The 17,180-nt window shown below is 38.6% G+C and overlaps 1 protein-coding gene across 4 annotated transcripts in view; it reads left to right on the top strand.

The window, feature by feature from the left end:
- Window positions 1-17,180, top strand: part of EPDR1 (ependymin related 1) — a 44,323-nt gene that overhangs the window by 6,886 nt on the left and 20,257 nt on the right. The window contains exon 2 of one of the 4 annotated variants that reach the window (XM_066343529.1): window positions 442-556. The exons of the other annotated variants lie outside the window; for them this stretch is intronic. Coding sequence (XP_066199626.1) covers window positions 442-481 — 40 coding nt within the window. The 3' untranslated portion in view covers window positions 482-556. Of the gene's footprint in view, window positions 1-441; window positions 557-17,180 lie in introns of those variants that run through there. 4 annotated transcript variants of the gene reach the window in all.

Genomic DNA, 17,180 nt, shown 5'->3' with positions numbered 1-17,180 from the left:
CTTGAGTAGTGAAAGTCAGAGTTCTTTTTTTCATTGATTGATTTTTAAGAGAGAAATCTAAAAATTTTTGAGAGCAAGTGAGAGAGAGACAGAAACATTGATCTGCTTGACCTGTGGTGGCGCAGTGGATAAAGCGTCAACCTGGAAACGCTGAGGTTGCCGGTTCAAAACCCTAGGCTTGCCTGGTCAAGGCACATATGGGAGTTGATGCTTCCTGCTCCTCCCCCCTTCTCTCTCTCTCGCTCTCTCCCCTCTCTATAATGAATAAATAAAATCTTAAAAAAACAACAACATTGATCTGTTTCTGTATATGTCCTGAACAGGGATCGAACTAGCGACTTCTGAGCTACAGGACGATGCACTAACCAACTGAGCTATTGGGGCAGGGCTAAAATCAGAGTTCTTTTTTTTCCCTTTTTTTTTTTTTTTTTTTTACCTAAGCTTGTCTTTATGGGTAGAGAAAAGAAGAGGCTATCCTTAAGTGCCTTGGAGCCAAACTCAGAAAGCTCCCCTGTCCATGGAGCCTCCCTGTATACTAAAAGACTGAGTGGGACTGCTCACAGAAGTGTCCTTCAAGTTCCTGCTCAGCAAGATCAATTCCAAGGAATGCTATTACATGAGGTAATTTCAGTGATCTTACGTGTTTGGGAAGTGGATGAACCTTTTTTTTCCCAGATATATAATTTTATTTTATTTTGAAACAGTCTCACACTTATAGAAAAGTTACAGTTGTAGTCCACAGCTACTATTAACCTCCCTCCCCCACCTCCCAGATCTATTTGAGAATGAGTGGCCAACTTGATCTCTCCACATCTTCCAAATACTTCAGTGTGTATTTGCTACCAATAGGGACATTTTTCCTGCATAACTGCAACAAACCATAAAAATCAGGAAATTAACATGGATTCATTTCTCCCATTTGAAATTAAGGTCTCATGCAAGCTTTGACAGTTGTTCTTTTTATGTCTTTTATAAAAAGGACCCAGTTTATTCAAGCATTGCATTTAGGCGCTGTGTTCGTTTAGTCTCTTTCTGTCTGGAACAGTTTCTCAATCTTTCTTGCACTTTATTACTTTTGAAGTCCAGTTTTTTTGGTTGATTGTTCCTCAGTTTGAGTTAATCTGATGTTTCCTGATAATTAGATTCAAGTTATTCACAGGTTAGGAATATCACAGAGATAACACTTTATTTTTTATGCATCCTGATGTTTACTATGATCACTTGATTACTATTTGGAAGATTTTCTCAGTGTGAAGTGACACTTTTTTAGTTTATAAATAGTATTTTGTAGGGAGATATTTTAAAATCATGTACACATCTCATTCTTCATTAAACTTTTAATTTATCCATTTTATTCATTCATTCATTCATCCATTCATTTTTATTTAGTGAGAGGAGGGGAGGCAGAGACAGACTACCACATGAGCCCTGACTGGGATCCCCCAGCAAGTCCACTAGGAAGCAATGTTCTGCCTATCTGGGGCATTATTCCATTGCTCAGCAACCAAGCTCTACTTAGCACCTCAAGTGGAGGCCATAAAGCCATCATCAGTGCCCAGGGCCAACTCTCTTCAATTGAGCCATGGCTGCAGGAGAGGAGGGGAAGAGAGAGAGAGAGAGAGAGAGAGAGAGAGAAAGAGAGAGAGAAGCAAGAGGTAGAGGGGTAGAAAAATAGATGGGCGCTTATCCTGTGTGCCCTGGCCGGAAATTGAACCTGGGATATCCACACGCAGGGATGATGCTCTACCACTGAGCCAACTGGCCAGGGCCCAATTTACCTGTTTATTTATATTAGTATGGAGTCAAGGATGGTCATTGTATTTAATTTGTTTTTATTGTTTATTTTAATGTTCAAACTGTCCCATATTGGGCTGGGGACCCTCTTTGTGTTGGCTTCTATGTTCTTTTGACATCTCTTTCTTAGTCTTTGAAGACTTCTTTTCTCTCAGGCACCAAAAGGTATTTTAAGATTACCTGTACTTTCCCTGCCAGAATCTTGAAGTAATCCACTTCTCAAGAGACTCTAGTTACTTTTACTAGCAAATAATATTTGGTAGCCAAGATCTCTGCTGTTGCTGTGCTCATGGCTATTCGGTGGGGCTGCTCCCAGGCCCTCTCATGAGAGTGAACAGAGCAAGGGGATATAGGTTTGAACGAGTGCATACATGCACACACAGTCACTTACTTACACATATATACAAATATTTACATTTACATTTCTTTCTAAGCTTTCAGTTCTAATTCATAGAGGTATTTATACCAATACTTCTAATTCGAATCTACCACCACATGGTTCATTCTAGTTTTCTCTGGTCCTTTTCTGTAACTTCCCACTCAGAGGAAACTGGCTCCATGATTTGGCTGCAGCAGGGAAGCCATCATGCATCACTGTGAAACTTCTCTCTACATGAATGTCCTCCTCACTCAACTTGGGCTCTGGACTCCAGGTCAAGTCCTGCAGATGCCTGCCTTGTTTGGCTTTGCCTAGTGGCTCTAAATTATTTTACAAAAGGAATGCAGAGATCACATCATGGTTTTTTTTTGTATGTTTGTTTCCTTTTGGATCTCTCAGGGTAACATCATTATAAATTCTCAGAATGTATCTGTGTGGCTGAGGGAGATAAATAAGTATGAAGTGCTCAACAAATTTATTTGATCACAAACCCTGTTTTGCATGAACTGAGATTTCATTTTATAAAATCATGATTTTTAGAATTTCAGGAGAATGACTCCTTTTTACTTTACTTCCTCTTCTAGATCCTGGATGGCTAGAGCCAGTCTCTTTATTAGCTCAGAAGTTTGACTGCTTGTGGCCTTTTGATCCTTCAGAAGTAAACTATGCTGACTTGCAATTCTGAGTTTTTCTTCAAGAATAAGTTTTTCTTGGAAGCACATAGAGTTTGCTTTAAGAGTCTTATTTTGATGGGTCTGCTGACCGTAGATTTCAGAAGATGACAGTGGGATGTGGAAGGGAGAAGCAGTGAGAAACAAGACATTTCAAGAAAGACAAGCCCAAGAAAGTAAAGAGGTTAGGTCTAAGATTAACATTAATAGAAGCCAGAGTTGGTCGCCATACTGCTCTGAAAACATTTCCTACTCTCCATTAACCTTGAGCTCTTTCTCCCTGATACTGACCTCAAAGATGATGGTCAGGGGCAACATGCCCAAAGATCTGAAAATATTCCACCAATTAGTGGTTTGTTTTTCCTGGAATAAATGTGATAGTCTTATATTCTCCAATTCTAGTAAAATCTTCTGTTTTCCCCCTTGATAATTTATTTTATTTTACCCATCTCAAAAGGAAATTTTTTTCTCTTGATACTACTAGCTGAAACACCATTCCCTTATATTGAAAGCAACTCTCAAGCTAACTCCAGTATATTTCCTCCCATGCTCTCTTGAACCCCCTACAATCAAACTTTCACTATCTCTACAGAAACTGCTATGGTCAAGAACAATGCACTCCACATTACTAATCAACTGCTATGTTATCAGTTCTTATTTTAGTGTTGGTCATTTGTTCCATTTGATAAACTTTCTTTACATGGCTTTCAGGACACTAAACTCTTCTGTTTTCCTCTTCCACCTATTTCCTCTCCTTCTACTCTCCTTTGTTCTTCCTCCTCTTCTCTCAGACTATTAATAGTAGAATGTCCCAGGGATCAGGCTTTCCAGGCTTTACTTTTCTGACTATACGGCTCTCTTGTTGAGCTCATCTTGGTCATGGCTTTAAATGCCATCTTCATGTGAAAGACTCCCATATGTATGTCTCCAGCCTATAGCTTTCTCCTGAACTCTACACTCACATATCCAAATGCTTCATTGAGTTCTTCATTGGAATTTCTAGTAGTTATCTCAAACTCATCATGTCTAAAACTAAAGGCTTTCCTGCAGAGACAATTAAAATTCTTAATCTTGAAAATTTCTTTTTATCTCAGCCTATAGCAACTTCAGTTGCTCAGGATCAACCTTTGGAGTCATGGTTGATTTCTTTTTCTCCTCTTGCCACAAGTAATCTGTAAGCAAATTTCATTGATTTTAATTTTAGTATAGACCCAGAATCTGAAAACAACTTTACTATTATCTTTCCTGGAGTCTTTACAATAACCTCTTCATGAGTTCCCCTAGTTTTGCCACTGTGTTGTTGGTCTCAACACAGAATCTCAAGTGATTCTGTTTTTAAAAAATGTATCATGCTACCCGTCTGCTTAAAACAGTCCAAAGCTTTGTTCTATCTCAGAGTAAAGGTTCTTACATGGACCTGACCATGCTATAGGATCTGCTTCCCCACCATCTCCACACTTTGTCTCTGACCTGATTAGTCCATCATGCATTCATTATCACATCACCAAACTTCAATTCAGGACACAGCCTCAGCATGCTTAGCCCTTGGCACTATGTTATAGTTCCCTCTGCCTAGAAAGCCTTTTCCTTAAAAAGCTGCATGGCCTACTCCCAAGTTAGACTGTTTCTCTTCTCTACATTCTCATATACCCCACCTTACTGCCTTGTATGGTCAAGAATCTTAACCACTATCTAACATACTATTTAATACTTTTTAAGTCTTTCATTAAAACATTCTGCAGGCTCATCTATCCATACCAGTCTATTTCTATCATTTTGAACTCCTGACTTCTCCCTCAGGTCTCAGCTCATCATCTCCTCAGAGGGCCCTTCTGTGACCACCCAACAAGCCCCTCCCCACAAGTACTGTGCAACATATCTCCTGTTTTTCCTCAGGGCACTGTCACTGTGTAACATGATCTTATCAGTTCAGTTGTCCCGAGTGAGTTGTCCTGAATGAGAGGAGAATGGTATCAGTCTGCTTTACCAGCAAATCCCGAGCACATAGAGGTGCTTGGCACATAGGAAGTCTTGATAAATGTATGTTGAATGAATAAATACTATTTTTATGGCTTTTGAGTTACTAGCTTTATACATATTCATGGTGGAAAATTTGCATAACACAGAAATGCAAAATAAAGAGTAAGGATCTCTCCTAATCCTGCTGCTGTCCAGGACTAATAACCCAGGTAAATGTGCTTCTGGGTGTTTTCTATTCCCAAATACACAATTTTAGAATTAAAATTAAAACATGCTATGCTGTTTTTTATTTAGCAAAATATTGTGTATATTTCTCAAACCACTAAGTAATCTTTAACAGAGTCATTTTTAGTGACTGTGGTATTCTAGCTAATAGATAGAACATTGCTTCTTTAAGCAGTACCTTGTTATGGGTCACATGTGTTTCTGTAGCTTCAATTTTTCACTGGTATAAAACTGTATAACTTTGTATAATTATATGCGTACCATTAAAATATATTTTGGATAAATTTCTACACAAGAAGGTGATAGAAAAGGGATTTGCACATTTAAAAATTTTTTGACAACTTTGCCCTTCAAGAAAGTTCCAAATGATATTTCAATTGGCAGAATATGAGGGTTTGTGTTTCCCACACCTAGGGGTCTAATTATTTTTAGTAATTTCTAACATAATAAGAAACAGAAGGGCAAAATAATGGACCTGCAGTGATGTCACACTCCCTTATCATGATTTTTACTCTAATGTAATACCTCTAATCAGCATGGATATTAAACTTCATCAATCTAATAATTTTTATAAATAGATTGCTTAACATTAACCATCTTTGCATTCCTAAAATAAATTCTAAATTATCATTATGTATAATTTTTAATAGTTTGCTTGATTTGATTTACTATTAAGATTTGTTTTTGATGCATAGCCACAGTTTAGCTTTTATCTATGGTTTTTAATTGTTTTTATTTTTTTAAGTGGTGAGAGAGAGACAGGAAGGGAGAGAGATAAGAAACATCAACTTGTAGTTGCATCACTTTAGTTGTTTATTGTTTTTTTCTCAGATGTGCCTTGACCAGATCAGTGATCCCTTATTGAAGCCACAACCTTGGGCTGCAAACCAGTGACCACAGGATCATGTTTATGAGCTCACACTCAAGCCAGCAACCCTACAGTCAAGCTGATGAGCCTGAGCTTAAACTGGATGAGCCTATGCTCAACCTGGTGACTTTGAGGTTTCAAACCTGGGTCCTTAGCATCCCAGGTTGACACTCTATTCACTGTGCCACCACCTGGTCAGGCAATCTATGGTTTTTATTTTAATGCTTTATATGTTTTAATGTAAGGTTTTTTTATAACTTTATAAAAGCATCGGTAAGCTTTCTATATTTCTCTATGTTCTTAAGCCTTGAAGTTTGAAAAGACTAATTTATGAAACCATTTGGAACCAACTACTTTTGAAGAAGTAACTCTTTGACTTTTAAGTTCAAATATCAAAGATATAAGATATCATTAGGCCATGTACATAACAGTTTATTAATTCTTTTTTTTTTGCTTGTTTTTTTTGTTTTTTTTTTTGTGTATAGATTAAATTAAACTTATGATTACAGGGAAGTCCCATGTCCACAATACCCAGCTTCCCTCAGTGGTAACAATATCACAAACAGGATTTTGACATAGATATAGTCAAGATACAGAACATTTCCATCACCACAAAGATTCCTCATGTTAATCTTCCACAGTCTAAACAGCTCCATCTTATCTATTGAAAACCTTGTTTCTTCTTTACTTTTTCTTTTTTAATTAATTTTAATTTATTGTGTTAACATGTATTCAAGTGTCCTACTCAATATAACTCCCTAAATCTGACCCCTGTGTCCTCCATTACATCCCCTCCCCCTAACTCCCTCCCCCATTCCCTCTGGGATTTGCTGTGCTGTTATCTGTATCTATGTGTTATATATATATATAATTTCACTAATCCCTTCACCTTCTCTGATCCAATCCCCTCATCCCCCTTCCCTCCCTGTGACCCTACCTCTGCCTCTATTCCGTTTCTCAGTTCACTTTGTTTATTAGATTCCACATATAAGTGAGATCATATGATATTTGTCTTTCTCTGCCTAGTTTATTTCACTTAGCATAATAATCTACAGGTCCATCCTTGCCATCACAAAGGATAAGATTTCCTTCTAATTCACAGTCGCATAGTATTCCATTGTGTATCTGTACCACAGTTTTTTAATCCATTCATCCACTGATAAACACTTGGGCTGTTTCCAGATCTTGGCTATTGTAAACAATGCTGCCATAAACATGGGATTACATATCTTCTTTTGAATCAGTAATTTGGTATTCTTAGGATATATTCCTAAAAGTGTGATAGCTGGGTCAAAAGGCAGTTCCATTTTTAATTTTTTGCGGAATCTCCATACTGTTTTCCACAGTGGCTGCACAAGTCTGCATTCCCACTAGCAGTGCAGGAGGGTTCCCTTTTCTCCACACCCTCACCAGCACTTATTGTGTGTTGATTTGTTAATGAGCACCATTCTGACAAGTGTCAGGTAGTATTTCATTGTGGTTTTAATTTGCATTTCTCTGATGACTAGTGACATTAAACATTTTTTTCATATGCCTATTGGCCATCTGTATGTCCTCTTTGGAGAAGTGACTATTCAGTTCTTTTGCCCATTTTTTAATTGGATTGTTTACCTTCCTGGTGTTGAGTTTTAGAAATTCTTTATAAATTTTGGTTATTAACCCCTTATCAGATATATTGGCAAATCTGTTCTGCCATTGTGTGGGTTGTCTTTTTATTCATGGTGTCTTTTGCTGTGCAAAAGCTTTTTAGTTTGATGTAGTCACATTTGTTTATTTTGTCCTTTAATTCACTTGCCCATGACAATAAATTGGCAAAAATATTGCTATGAGAGATATCAGAGAATTTTCTGCCTGTGTTTTCTTCCAAGATGTTTATGGTTTCATGATTTACATTTAAGTCTTTTATCCATTTTTGAGTTTATTTTTTTGAATGGTGTAAATTGGTGGTCTAGTTTCATCTTTTTGTATGTACCTGTCCAATTTTACCAACAACATTTTTTAAAGAGACTGTCTATACTCCACTATATGCTCTTACCTCCTTTGTCAAATATCAGTTGTCCATAAAGGTGTGAGTTTATTTCTGGGTTCTCTGTTCTGTTCCATTGATCTGTATGCCTGTTCTTATGCCAGTACCAAGCTGTTTTGATTACTATGGCCTTATAGCATAACTTGATATCAGGAAGTGTGATATCTCCCACTTTATTCTTCATTTGCAAGATTGCTGATGCTATTCATGTTCCTTTTTTGGTTCCGTATAAATTTTTGGAGTATTTGTTCTATATCACTGAAGTATACCATTGGTATTTTAATAGGAATTGCATTGAATTTATAGATTGCTTTGGTAATATAGACATTTTAATGATGTTTATTCTTCCTATCCATGAACACAGTATATGCTTTCACTTGCTTGAATCTTCCAATGTCTTATAATTTTCTGAGTACAAGTTCTTTACCTCCTTGGTTAAATTTACTCCTAGGTACTTTATTTTATTTTATATTTTGCAATAGTGAAGGTGATTGTTTCCTTAATTTCTCTTTCAGACAGTTTATTGCTGGTGTACAGTTTATTGTTGCTGTATAAAAATGCCACTGATTTCTGAATATTAATTTTATATCCTGCCACTTTGCCAAATTCATTTATCAGATCTAGTAGTTTTCTGACTGAGACTTTAGGGTTTTCTACGTACAGCTAGTGATCATCTTACGACCACGATTGGTTCTGACAGACCGGTCGTAACACGATTTGGTCATAAGTTGAGTAGGCTACATGTACAGTACTGTGAAATGATGTTATAAAAATCTTTAAGTCATATTTTATCATAATTTTCTTTCATTATTGTTATATATCATATTTTTCTTTGTTCATTTTATGCCATTTGTATCATCTATGCACCATTTTGTTTCTTATTTTTACATTCGTCAGGTTTAAGTAAAACACTGCATTACCAGTACAACTGGTTTAATATTTGCAAAACATACAAAATTACAAAATACAGGTGCATACAAAAATACAAATTGCTGTACCGAGTCTGGATAACCTTTGAAATCGTGCACGTGGAGATGGTAGAGCTACCGGAAGCTGGTTCGCACTGTCGTACACGCAGCTGGGCAACGCTTGCACTGCCAGACGCAGAGCAGTCTTGGATAGTGATTGTGGTTGTAAAGTCGAATGGTTGTAAGTTGCATAGGTCATAAGTCGATCAATACCTGTACAGTACATGTCATCAACAAATAATGATTGTTTTGCTTCTTCTTTTCCAATTTGGATGCCTTTTATTTCTTCTTCTTGTCTGATTGCTGTGGCTAGGACTTCCAGAACTATGTTGAATAAGAGTGGTGAAAGGAGGCACCCCTGCCTTGTTCCTGATCTTAAGGCCATTGTTTTTAATTTGGGCAAAATTTGATGTTGGCTGTCAGTTTGTCATAGATGGCCTTTATTATGTTGAGGTATGTTCCCTGTATTCCCACTTTCAGAGAGTTTTGATCATAAATGGGTGCAGGATTTTATCAAATGCTTTTTCTGCATCTATTAATATGATCAAGTGATTTTTAACCTTCTTTTTGTTTATGTGATGAATCACATTGATTAAAATATGAATATTGTACCAGCCTTACCTCCTCAGAATGAATCCCACTTGATCATCATGTATGTCTTTTTTAATGTATTGCTGGATCTGGTTTGCTAATATTTTGTTGAGAATTTTAGCATCTATGTTCATCAAGGATATTGGCCTATAGTTTTCTTTCTTTGTAGTATCTTTCCCTAGTTTTGGAATGAGGATCATGCTTACCTCAGAAAAGGAGCTTGGAGTCTTCCTTCCTCTTGAATTTTTTGAAATAGCTTGATAAGGATAGGTGTTAGTTCTTCTTTGAATATCTGATAAAATTTATCTGTGAAGTCATCCAGTCCAGGAATTTAGTTCGTTGGGACTGTTTTGATAATTGTTTCTATTTCATTTGTTGTAATCGGTCTGTTTAGGTTTTCTGATTCTACCAGATTGAGTTTTGGAAGATTGTATGTTTCTAAAAGTTTATTCATTTCAATTTTTTGTCTTCACAGTATTTTCTTATAATCCTTTGTTTTTCTGCGGTATCAGCTGTTACTTCTCCATTTTTGTTTCTAATTTTATTTACCGAGTCCTCTCTCTTTTTTTCTTGATGAGTCTGATTAAAAGTTTGTCAATCTTGTTTACCTTTCCAAAGAACCAGCTCTTGGTTTTATTAATCTTTTATATATTTTTTTAACTTCTATGTCATTTATTTCCATGCTGATCTTTATTATTTTCCTCATTCTACTTCCTATGGGTTTAATTAGTTGTTCTTTCTCTAGTTCAACGGTTCTCAACCTGTGGGTTGCAACCCCGGCCGGGGTCGAACACCAAAACACAGGGGTTGCCTAAAGCCATCGGAAAATACGGCTTTAGGCGACCCCTGTGTTTTGGTCGTTCGACCCCCGCTGGGGTCGCGACCCACAGGTTGAGACCTGCTGCTCTAGTTCTTTTAGATGAAGGGTTAAGTTGTTTATTTGAGCTTTTTTTTTTCTTCTTAAGGTATGCCTGTAATGCTATAAACTTCCCTCTCAGCACTACTTTTGCTGTGTCCCATAAATTTTGAGTTGTTGTATGTTCATTTTCATTTGTTTCAAGTAAATTTTTTATTTCTTTCTTGATCTCATTGTTAACCCATTTGTTATTTAACAACATACTATTCAGCCTCCAAGTGTTTGAATGTTTTTCAGTTTCTCTATAATAGTTGATTTCTAGTTTCATGCTATTGTGATCAGAGAAGATGCTTAATATGATTTAAGTCTTCTTAAATTTATTGAAACTGATTTTGTGTCCTAACTTGTGGTCTATCCTAGAGAATGTACCATGAACACTTGAATATAATGTATATTCTGCTGATATGGGGTGAAAGGTTCTAACGATATCAGTTAAATCTAGTTTACCTAGTGTATCATTTAAGGTCACTCTTTCTTTATTAATTTTCTGTCTGGAGGATCTATCCATTGATGTTAGTAGGGTATTAAAATCCTCTAATATTATAACATTGCCGTTGATCTCAACATTTATGTCCATCAAAATCTTTATATATTTAGGTGCTCCTATATTAGACACATAAATATTAACAATGGTTATATCCTCCTGTTGGATTGCTCCCTTTATCATTATGTAGTGACCTTCTTTATCTCTTTATAGCCTTTGTTTTAAAGTTTATTTTGTCAGGTATTAGTTTTCCTACCCCTGCTTTTCTTTTCAATTTCATTTCTGTGAAACACTTTTTTTTATCCCTTCATTGTCAGTCTATGTGTATCTTTTGGTCTGAGGTGTATCTCTTGTAGACAGCATATATACAGGTCCTGTTTTGCTATCCCTGCAGCTACCCTATGTCTTTTGATTGGAGCATTTAATCCATTTACATTTAAGGTTATTTTGATATGTACTTATTTATTGCCATTTTATTCTTTAAATCTGTAATGCTCTTTCTCTAGATATTTTTTCCTCTGCTCTATTAACAGTAGGCCCCTTAACATTTCTTGCAGTACTGGTTTGGTTATAATGAATTCTTTGAGGGTTTGTTTTTTTTTTTTTTTTTTTTTGCCTAGAAAGCATTTTATTTCTCCTTCAATTTTAAACAATAGCCTTTCTGGATAAAGACCTCTTGGTTTTAAGTTTTTGTTCTTCCCAACCCCTTCTGGCCAGAAGTGTTTCTGTTAAGAAGTTTGATGTCATCTTTATGGGGGCTCCTCTGTAGTTAATTAACTGCTCTTCTCTTGCAGCTTTTAGTATTTTTTCTTTGTCTCTTAACTGTAGCACTTTAATTATGATGTGTCTTGGTGTAGGCCTCCTTGGATTCCTCTTTAATAGGACCTCTGTGCTTCTTGAACTTGTATGACTTTTTCCTTTATCAATTTAGGGAAATTTTCAGCTACAAATTTTTCAGATAGGTCCTCTATCTCTTGTTCATTCTCTTCCCCTTCAAGAACCCCTATGATGTGGATTTTGTTTCTCTTCATGTTGTCACAGAGGTCTCTTAGAATTTTCTCAGAATTTTTGAGCCTATTTTATTTTTGCTGCTCTGCTTCTGTGTTTTCATTTATCTTGTCCTCTAAATCACTGACTTGATCCTCTGCTTCATCCAGCCTTCTGTTGATTCCTTGTAGTGCAATCTTCATTTCTGATATTGTATTTTTCATTTCTGACTGGTTCTTTTTTATGATTTTAATGTTCTTCTTGATGCTTGCTATCTCTTTATTTTGATGCTCATTATGTCCATCTATTGTTGCTCTAAGATCCTTGAGCATCCTAAAATCATTATTTTAAACTCTGCATCTGGTAGTTTGGTTACTTCCATTTAATTTAATTCTTCATCTGTGGATTTCTCTTATTGATTCATTTGGGTCACATTTCTCTGTCTTCCCATTTTGTCTGTGTATTAGGTAATGCTGTCTGACTTTGAAATTTTTGTGGTGATTTTATGAGGAAGATGCCACCTGTTTTCCTTGTTCTAAGAATGATTCTTAAGGGTACTGTGTTCCCTTTTGTTGTATTTGAGTATTGAATGCATTTGGTTCTTTCTTGGATATGGTTATCCCTTCAGGCTGGCTGGCTCTAAGTGTCAATCTTGATTATGTGTATTACACATTGTGTAATGTCTTTCCTGTTGAGCATATTTATTCTTCACAGTATCTGGTGCCTGCTAGACTCTACCTTTGTGTGTGCTGCTTATTATCTATGTGAGTCTAGGGTTGGTGCTGTCTGCTACCCACTACCAGTTGTGTTGGATCTATATTTTCTTGGATTGATGTCAGCTGTTGTTTGTAACCTGCTGTGGGCTACCTGTCTGCAGCTACTGCACTTTTTGCTGTTCTTGTTTGTGTTTTCTGTGTCTGGGTACTGTTGGAGGCACCGACCTTTGTATAAAGATCAGCATCCTCCTACTTAGAGTTGAGAGCAGCTATGTAAAAGACCCAAGTTCTATAATATTTTTCTCCACTTTTCAGCTGCTCTTCCTCCTCTTGTGGCTGCCTGATCTTCCCACAGAGTCTTCTGTAGAAAGATTGTACCAACTAACCCATCTACAGCTTCCATGCTTTTTAGGTTAGGGCAGCTGATGTTGTGATTACAATGTAGTAGGACCCCCTACTTCAGGGGTCTCTTCACCAGGAGTTTTGTATGGGGAATGTGACCCCTACTCCAGAGTGTAATCCCTCAGCCCCTGCTGGATACTCAAATTTTATTTCTTCCCAACAAGGTGAGCAGCAGGTTCAGATTGAGTGTGGCTGTCAGTCTCCTCTGCAGAACTTCTTACAGCTGATGAGACCCTGGTCTCAGGGAGGAAGACTAAGAGAGTCCTCTTTTGCCACTGAATGTGACCACCCCCCATGAAAGCTAAGCCCCTCGGCCATATCCAACAATAAACTCACAGTCACCCACACATTAAATGTCTATGTTCCAAGCCTCTCTTCCCCCTGTGCAATCTAGCCCAGCAGGGCTGAATATCCAGCACCTAGGCTGGCTGACTGTGAAGCTCCACTCTATCCAATGCACATGAGCTTCTGTGCAGGTACTGATCATAGAGAGTGGAACTCGCCTCAGTTGGGCCAGGTGTGAGGAGCCCTTATTTAGGATACCACTCTATCATGGATTCTTAGGTCCTGAACCAATGCTTTCTGCAGTTGGGCCTCCCTGGCAGGAACCCAGCACAGACTAGTAGGAAACACTGCCCGTGACTGGCCCTCAGCAACCTTCTTGGAGTTACAAGCAATCCAGAATTTGTGGCTGCCTCTGCTGGGCCCAGATGCACATGGAAATACCAGCTGCACTCCTAGGCTGGCTTTTACCCACTCTGGGCCTGTGGGAATGTCTGTTTAAAAGGCCTAGTTTCCCTGAGTCCTGCCTCCTGCAACCTCTGTCTGCTAGCTGCCACTGAAAAAACCTCTGGTAGAGTCTAGAGCCTGAGGAAATTCAGGGATTAGGAAGGGTAACGGGTGTGGTTCCGCCCCTCGGCCCCAGGTGTCAGTCTGTCCAGACTTTTCTCACAGACATCAGTAGGGTATTGCCCCAGAAGTCTGGTGGGTGTGGCCTATGAGACCTAGAAGTGTGGTCTGCCTGCCCTCTGGACAGTTTCTACTGAGTCCCCTATGCAATGGAAGCACCAGTCTTAAAGTCGGGAGCATATGGGGGCAAGCTTCTGCCTCAACACCAGAAAACTGAGTCACTGATGTATCCCCTGCTTTCTGGCCTCTCAGAAACAACCTGACACCATGACTGGGGTAGGAGAGACTCCAAGGGTGGAGAAGTTTCTTTTTCCTAGACTGATGCCTCTCAGAGGGGACTGCTCCACCCAAGAAAGATGGTGACTGCAGTACTGGAGAATGACTCCTCACAGGGGTTCCAGTGGCCGTTCTTCACAGTGTCTCTCCCTGGGCCTCACACTCTCCTCATGCAATTCTAGTCCTCTCATCTCTCCCTCCACCAGAGCCCCAGGTAAGTGTCTGTAAAAGAGATTTTCTGCACGGGCTCTATAAGATGAAGCCTGCCTCTCAGAGAGCTCTGTCTTATTTGCAGACAGAAACTCAGCTCTTTTCACCACCAAATGCTGTGTGGGCACCTCTTCTAGGTTCTGGGGCTCTAGGATATGGCTCCAGGCCTGAGGCTGAGGACCCACATCTCTCAGGGTGACCCTCTCCTCAGTGAGAGTCCCTCCGGACCCTTAGCTGCTGCTCACTCCTGGGAGCAGGGCAGCCCTTTCCATGTCTCTGCCCTTACTACCAGTCTCAGTGTGGCTTCTTCTGTGATCCTTGGTTATAGACTCCTTTTTATTTAGTCTAAAGTTGGTTTTTCAAGATGATTGTTCTTAAATTAAATTGTAATCCAATTTGGTCTTGGGAGGTGGCATCTGGAACCTCCGCCTTCTCCGTCGCTATCCTGGAATGTTACCCCCTTGTTTCTTCTTTTCAATTACATTTTAAACAATACACTTTGATTTATGCAATGGTTTCATGGTACATTATTTATATTTTACATCATGTATCTCTTGTTACAAATAATTTTTGACATCAAACTATAGTGCACACTCATATTTTGAAAAGCTTTTAAGCAGAGGTGTAGTGTAGTCCCTCCATGAAGGGTATATCATAGCTTCTGAAAATGGATCCCCTGTTAGTTGCATGCGTGGGCCTCTCCCCAGCTGTGTTCTCATCAGACCCTGTGCTCTGCCTTTCTTGCTCCTCAATCTCAGTGTTTGGAAATTCTTCCCAATATGGGCATTGGAAGTTTTCCAAGTAGCAATGGTTTCCTTCAGAAGTACTTCTCTTTTCCTCCTTTCTTGATTTCTCTTTGAATTTAGAAATCATCTGAAAATTCAGAGCCCTAAAAGGGTATCTACATTACTATCAGACCCTTCAAAGAAAGGAGAAGCTCCTGGGACAGATGACCTCCAAACAGAAGGTAGCTGCCCCAGGACAGCACTGGGCAGAGAGCTCCTAGAGAGAAGTAGGAGGCATAGGCAGCAAATGCAGAGAAAGCACAAGAGGATGGAAGCTTTAATTTCAAGAGAAACAGGACAATGGACCAGTAGAAAATCTATCAGCTCACACTCCTGGAGCAAAAGATGCTGGGAAGAGACTCTACCCCAGATTTAATATCCATTAAAATGCCACATCTGGTGCTACGTTCTGGTATGGTTTGTAGTTTCCTATGGATCTGGGAGTCCTCTTTCTCTGAACTGAGCCCTCCACCTGTCCCCTTTCCAACACACTCTATATTTTAGACAGTGATTCTTCTTTTGACTCAGCTTCAGGTGTTGTCTGACTTACCCTTGGGACCCCAGAGGAGCCAGTCTCATGAGGTCTTAGTTCTTCTCAGTTCTGCCTAAGGACATAGAGAATAAAGCTTGAATATCTGCTTTTTGGATGCCAGGATATAGGTTATTGGGTTTTTATTGTTGTTTTGTATTTCCAAGGTACCACTTGGTATGTTGAAAAGAACTTAAAGTGTTTAGATAGTTTCTAATCTTTCCTTCTTTCATCACGCTGGTCAAAACCTCTGAAAGGTTAACTTCATTGGTTAAAACACAGATGAGTTTTTATAAAGTTTGTGTTTGTACAAACTTCTAGGTAGCTTTACCACAAGGTCCATTATTAAAAAAGACATATATTATTTTACTCATTTTATTATTTACTGTGATTTCTTTTCAATATTTTTATTTACCTGAATATTTTGTTTTGATTCATGTTTCCGTCAACTAGAGAGCATCTTCAATTAATTTTCTTCAGAAAGGGTACTTTCAGAGGCTTTGAATATCTGAGAACACCTACTAATTGCTGTCTTACATAATTATGATTTGGGGGAATATGTACTTCATTAAGTAATAATATTTTTGCTTAAAACTTTTATGGAAAAATTTTAGAGAAGTATAACATCAAAGTAATTTGGGGTTAGTGTGTTTTTTTTTTTAAGTGAGAGGAGGAGAAGTAGAGAGACAGACTCCTGCATGCTCCCCAACTGGGATCCACCCAGCGACCGCTGTCTAGGGCCAATGCTCAAATCAACTGAGCTATCCTCAGCTCCTGGGGCTGACACTCGAACCAACCAAGCCACTGGCTGTGAGAGGGGAAAGAAAGAGAAGATGGAGAGAGAGGGGAAGAAAAGCAGATGGTCGCTTCTCATGTGTGCCCTGACCAGAGATTTCACCCGCATGCTGGGCTGACGCTCTATCCACTGAGCAAACCATCCAGGCCCTTGGTTTAGTTTAATAATTTTTTCTGTCCAAGTTTTTATAGGTTGTTTCTATTATCCTTGAACTTTATTAATTAATGTTGCCAGGTTATGTCTAGCCTTAGGGAAATTTCATCTACTATTCCTGGAGGCTTCAGTTCATTAGCATTTCATCACTTTATGGGTTTTTTTTGTTTTTTTTTTTGGTTCTATAATAGTACCTTTTAATTCACTGTCTCTGGTTTTTGGTTCTCGTAGCTAATGTGCCCTACACTGCCTCTTCTGCATTTTTTTTTTAAGTGAGAGGAAGGCAGATAGAGAGACAGACTTCCACATGTACCCCGACTGGGATTAACCTGACAACCCCTGTCTGGTGCTAATGCTGGAATCAACCAAGCTATCCTCAGTGCCTGAGGACAACACTTGAACCAACTGAGCCACTGGCTGTGAGAGGGGAAGAGAGAAAGAATGGAGAGAAGGAGAGGAAGAGAAGGTGATTGCTTCTCATGTGTGCCCTGACCAGGGATTGAACCCGGGATGTC

This window comes from Saccopteryx leptura, chromosome 6 (assembly GCF_036850995.1).
Source record: "Saccopteryx leptura isolate mSacLep1 chromosome 6, mSacLep1_pri_phased_curated, whole genome shotgun sequence".
Classification (NCBI taxonomy): Eukaryota; Metazoa; Chordata; class Mammalia; order Chiroptera; family Emballonuridae; genus Saccopteryx; species Saccopteryx leptura.
This window is presented reverse-complemented; position numbering and strand designations above follow the sequence as displayed.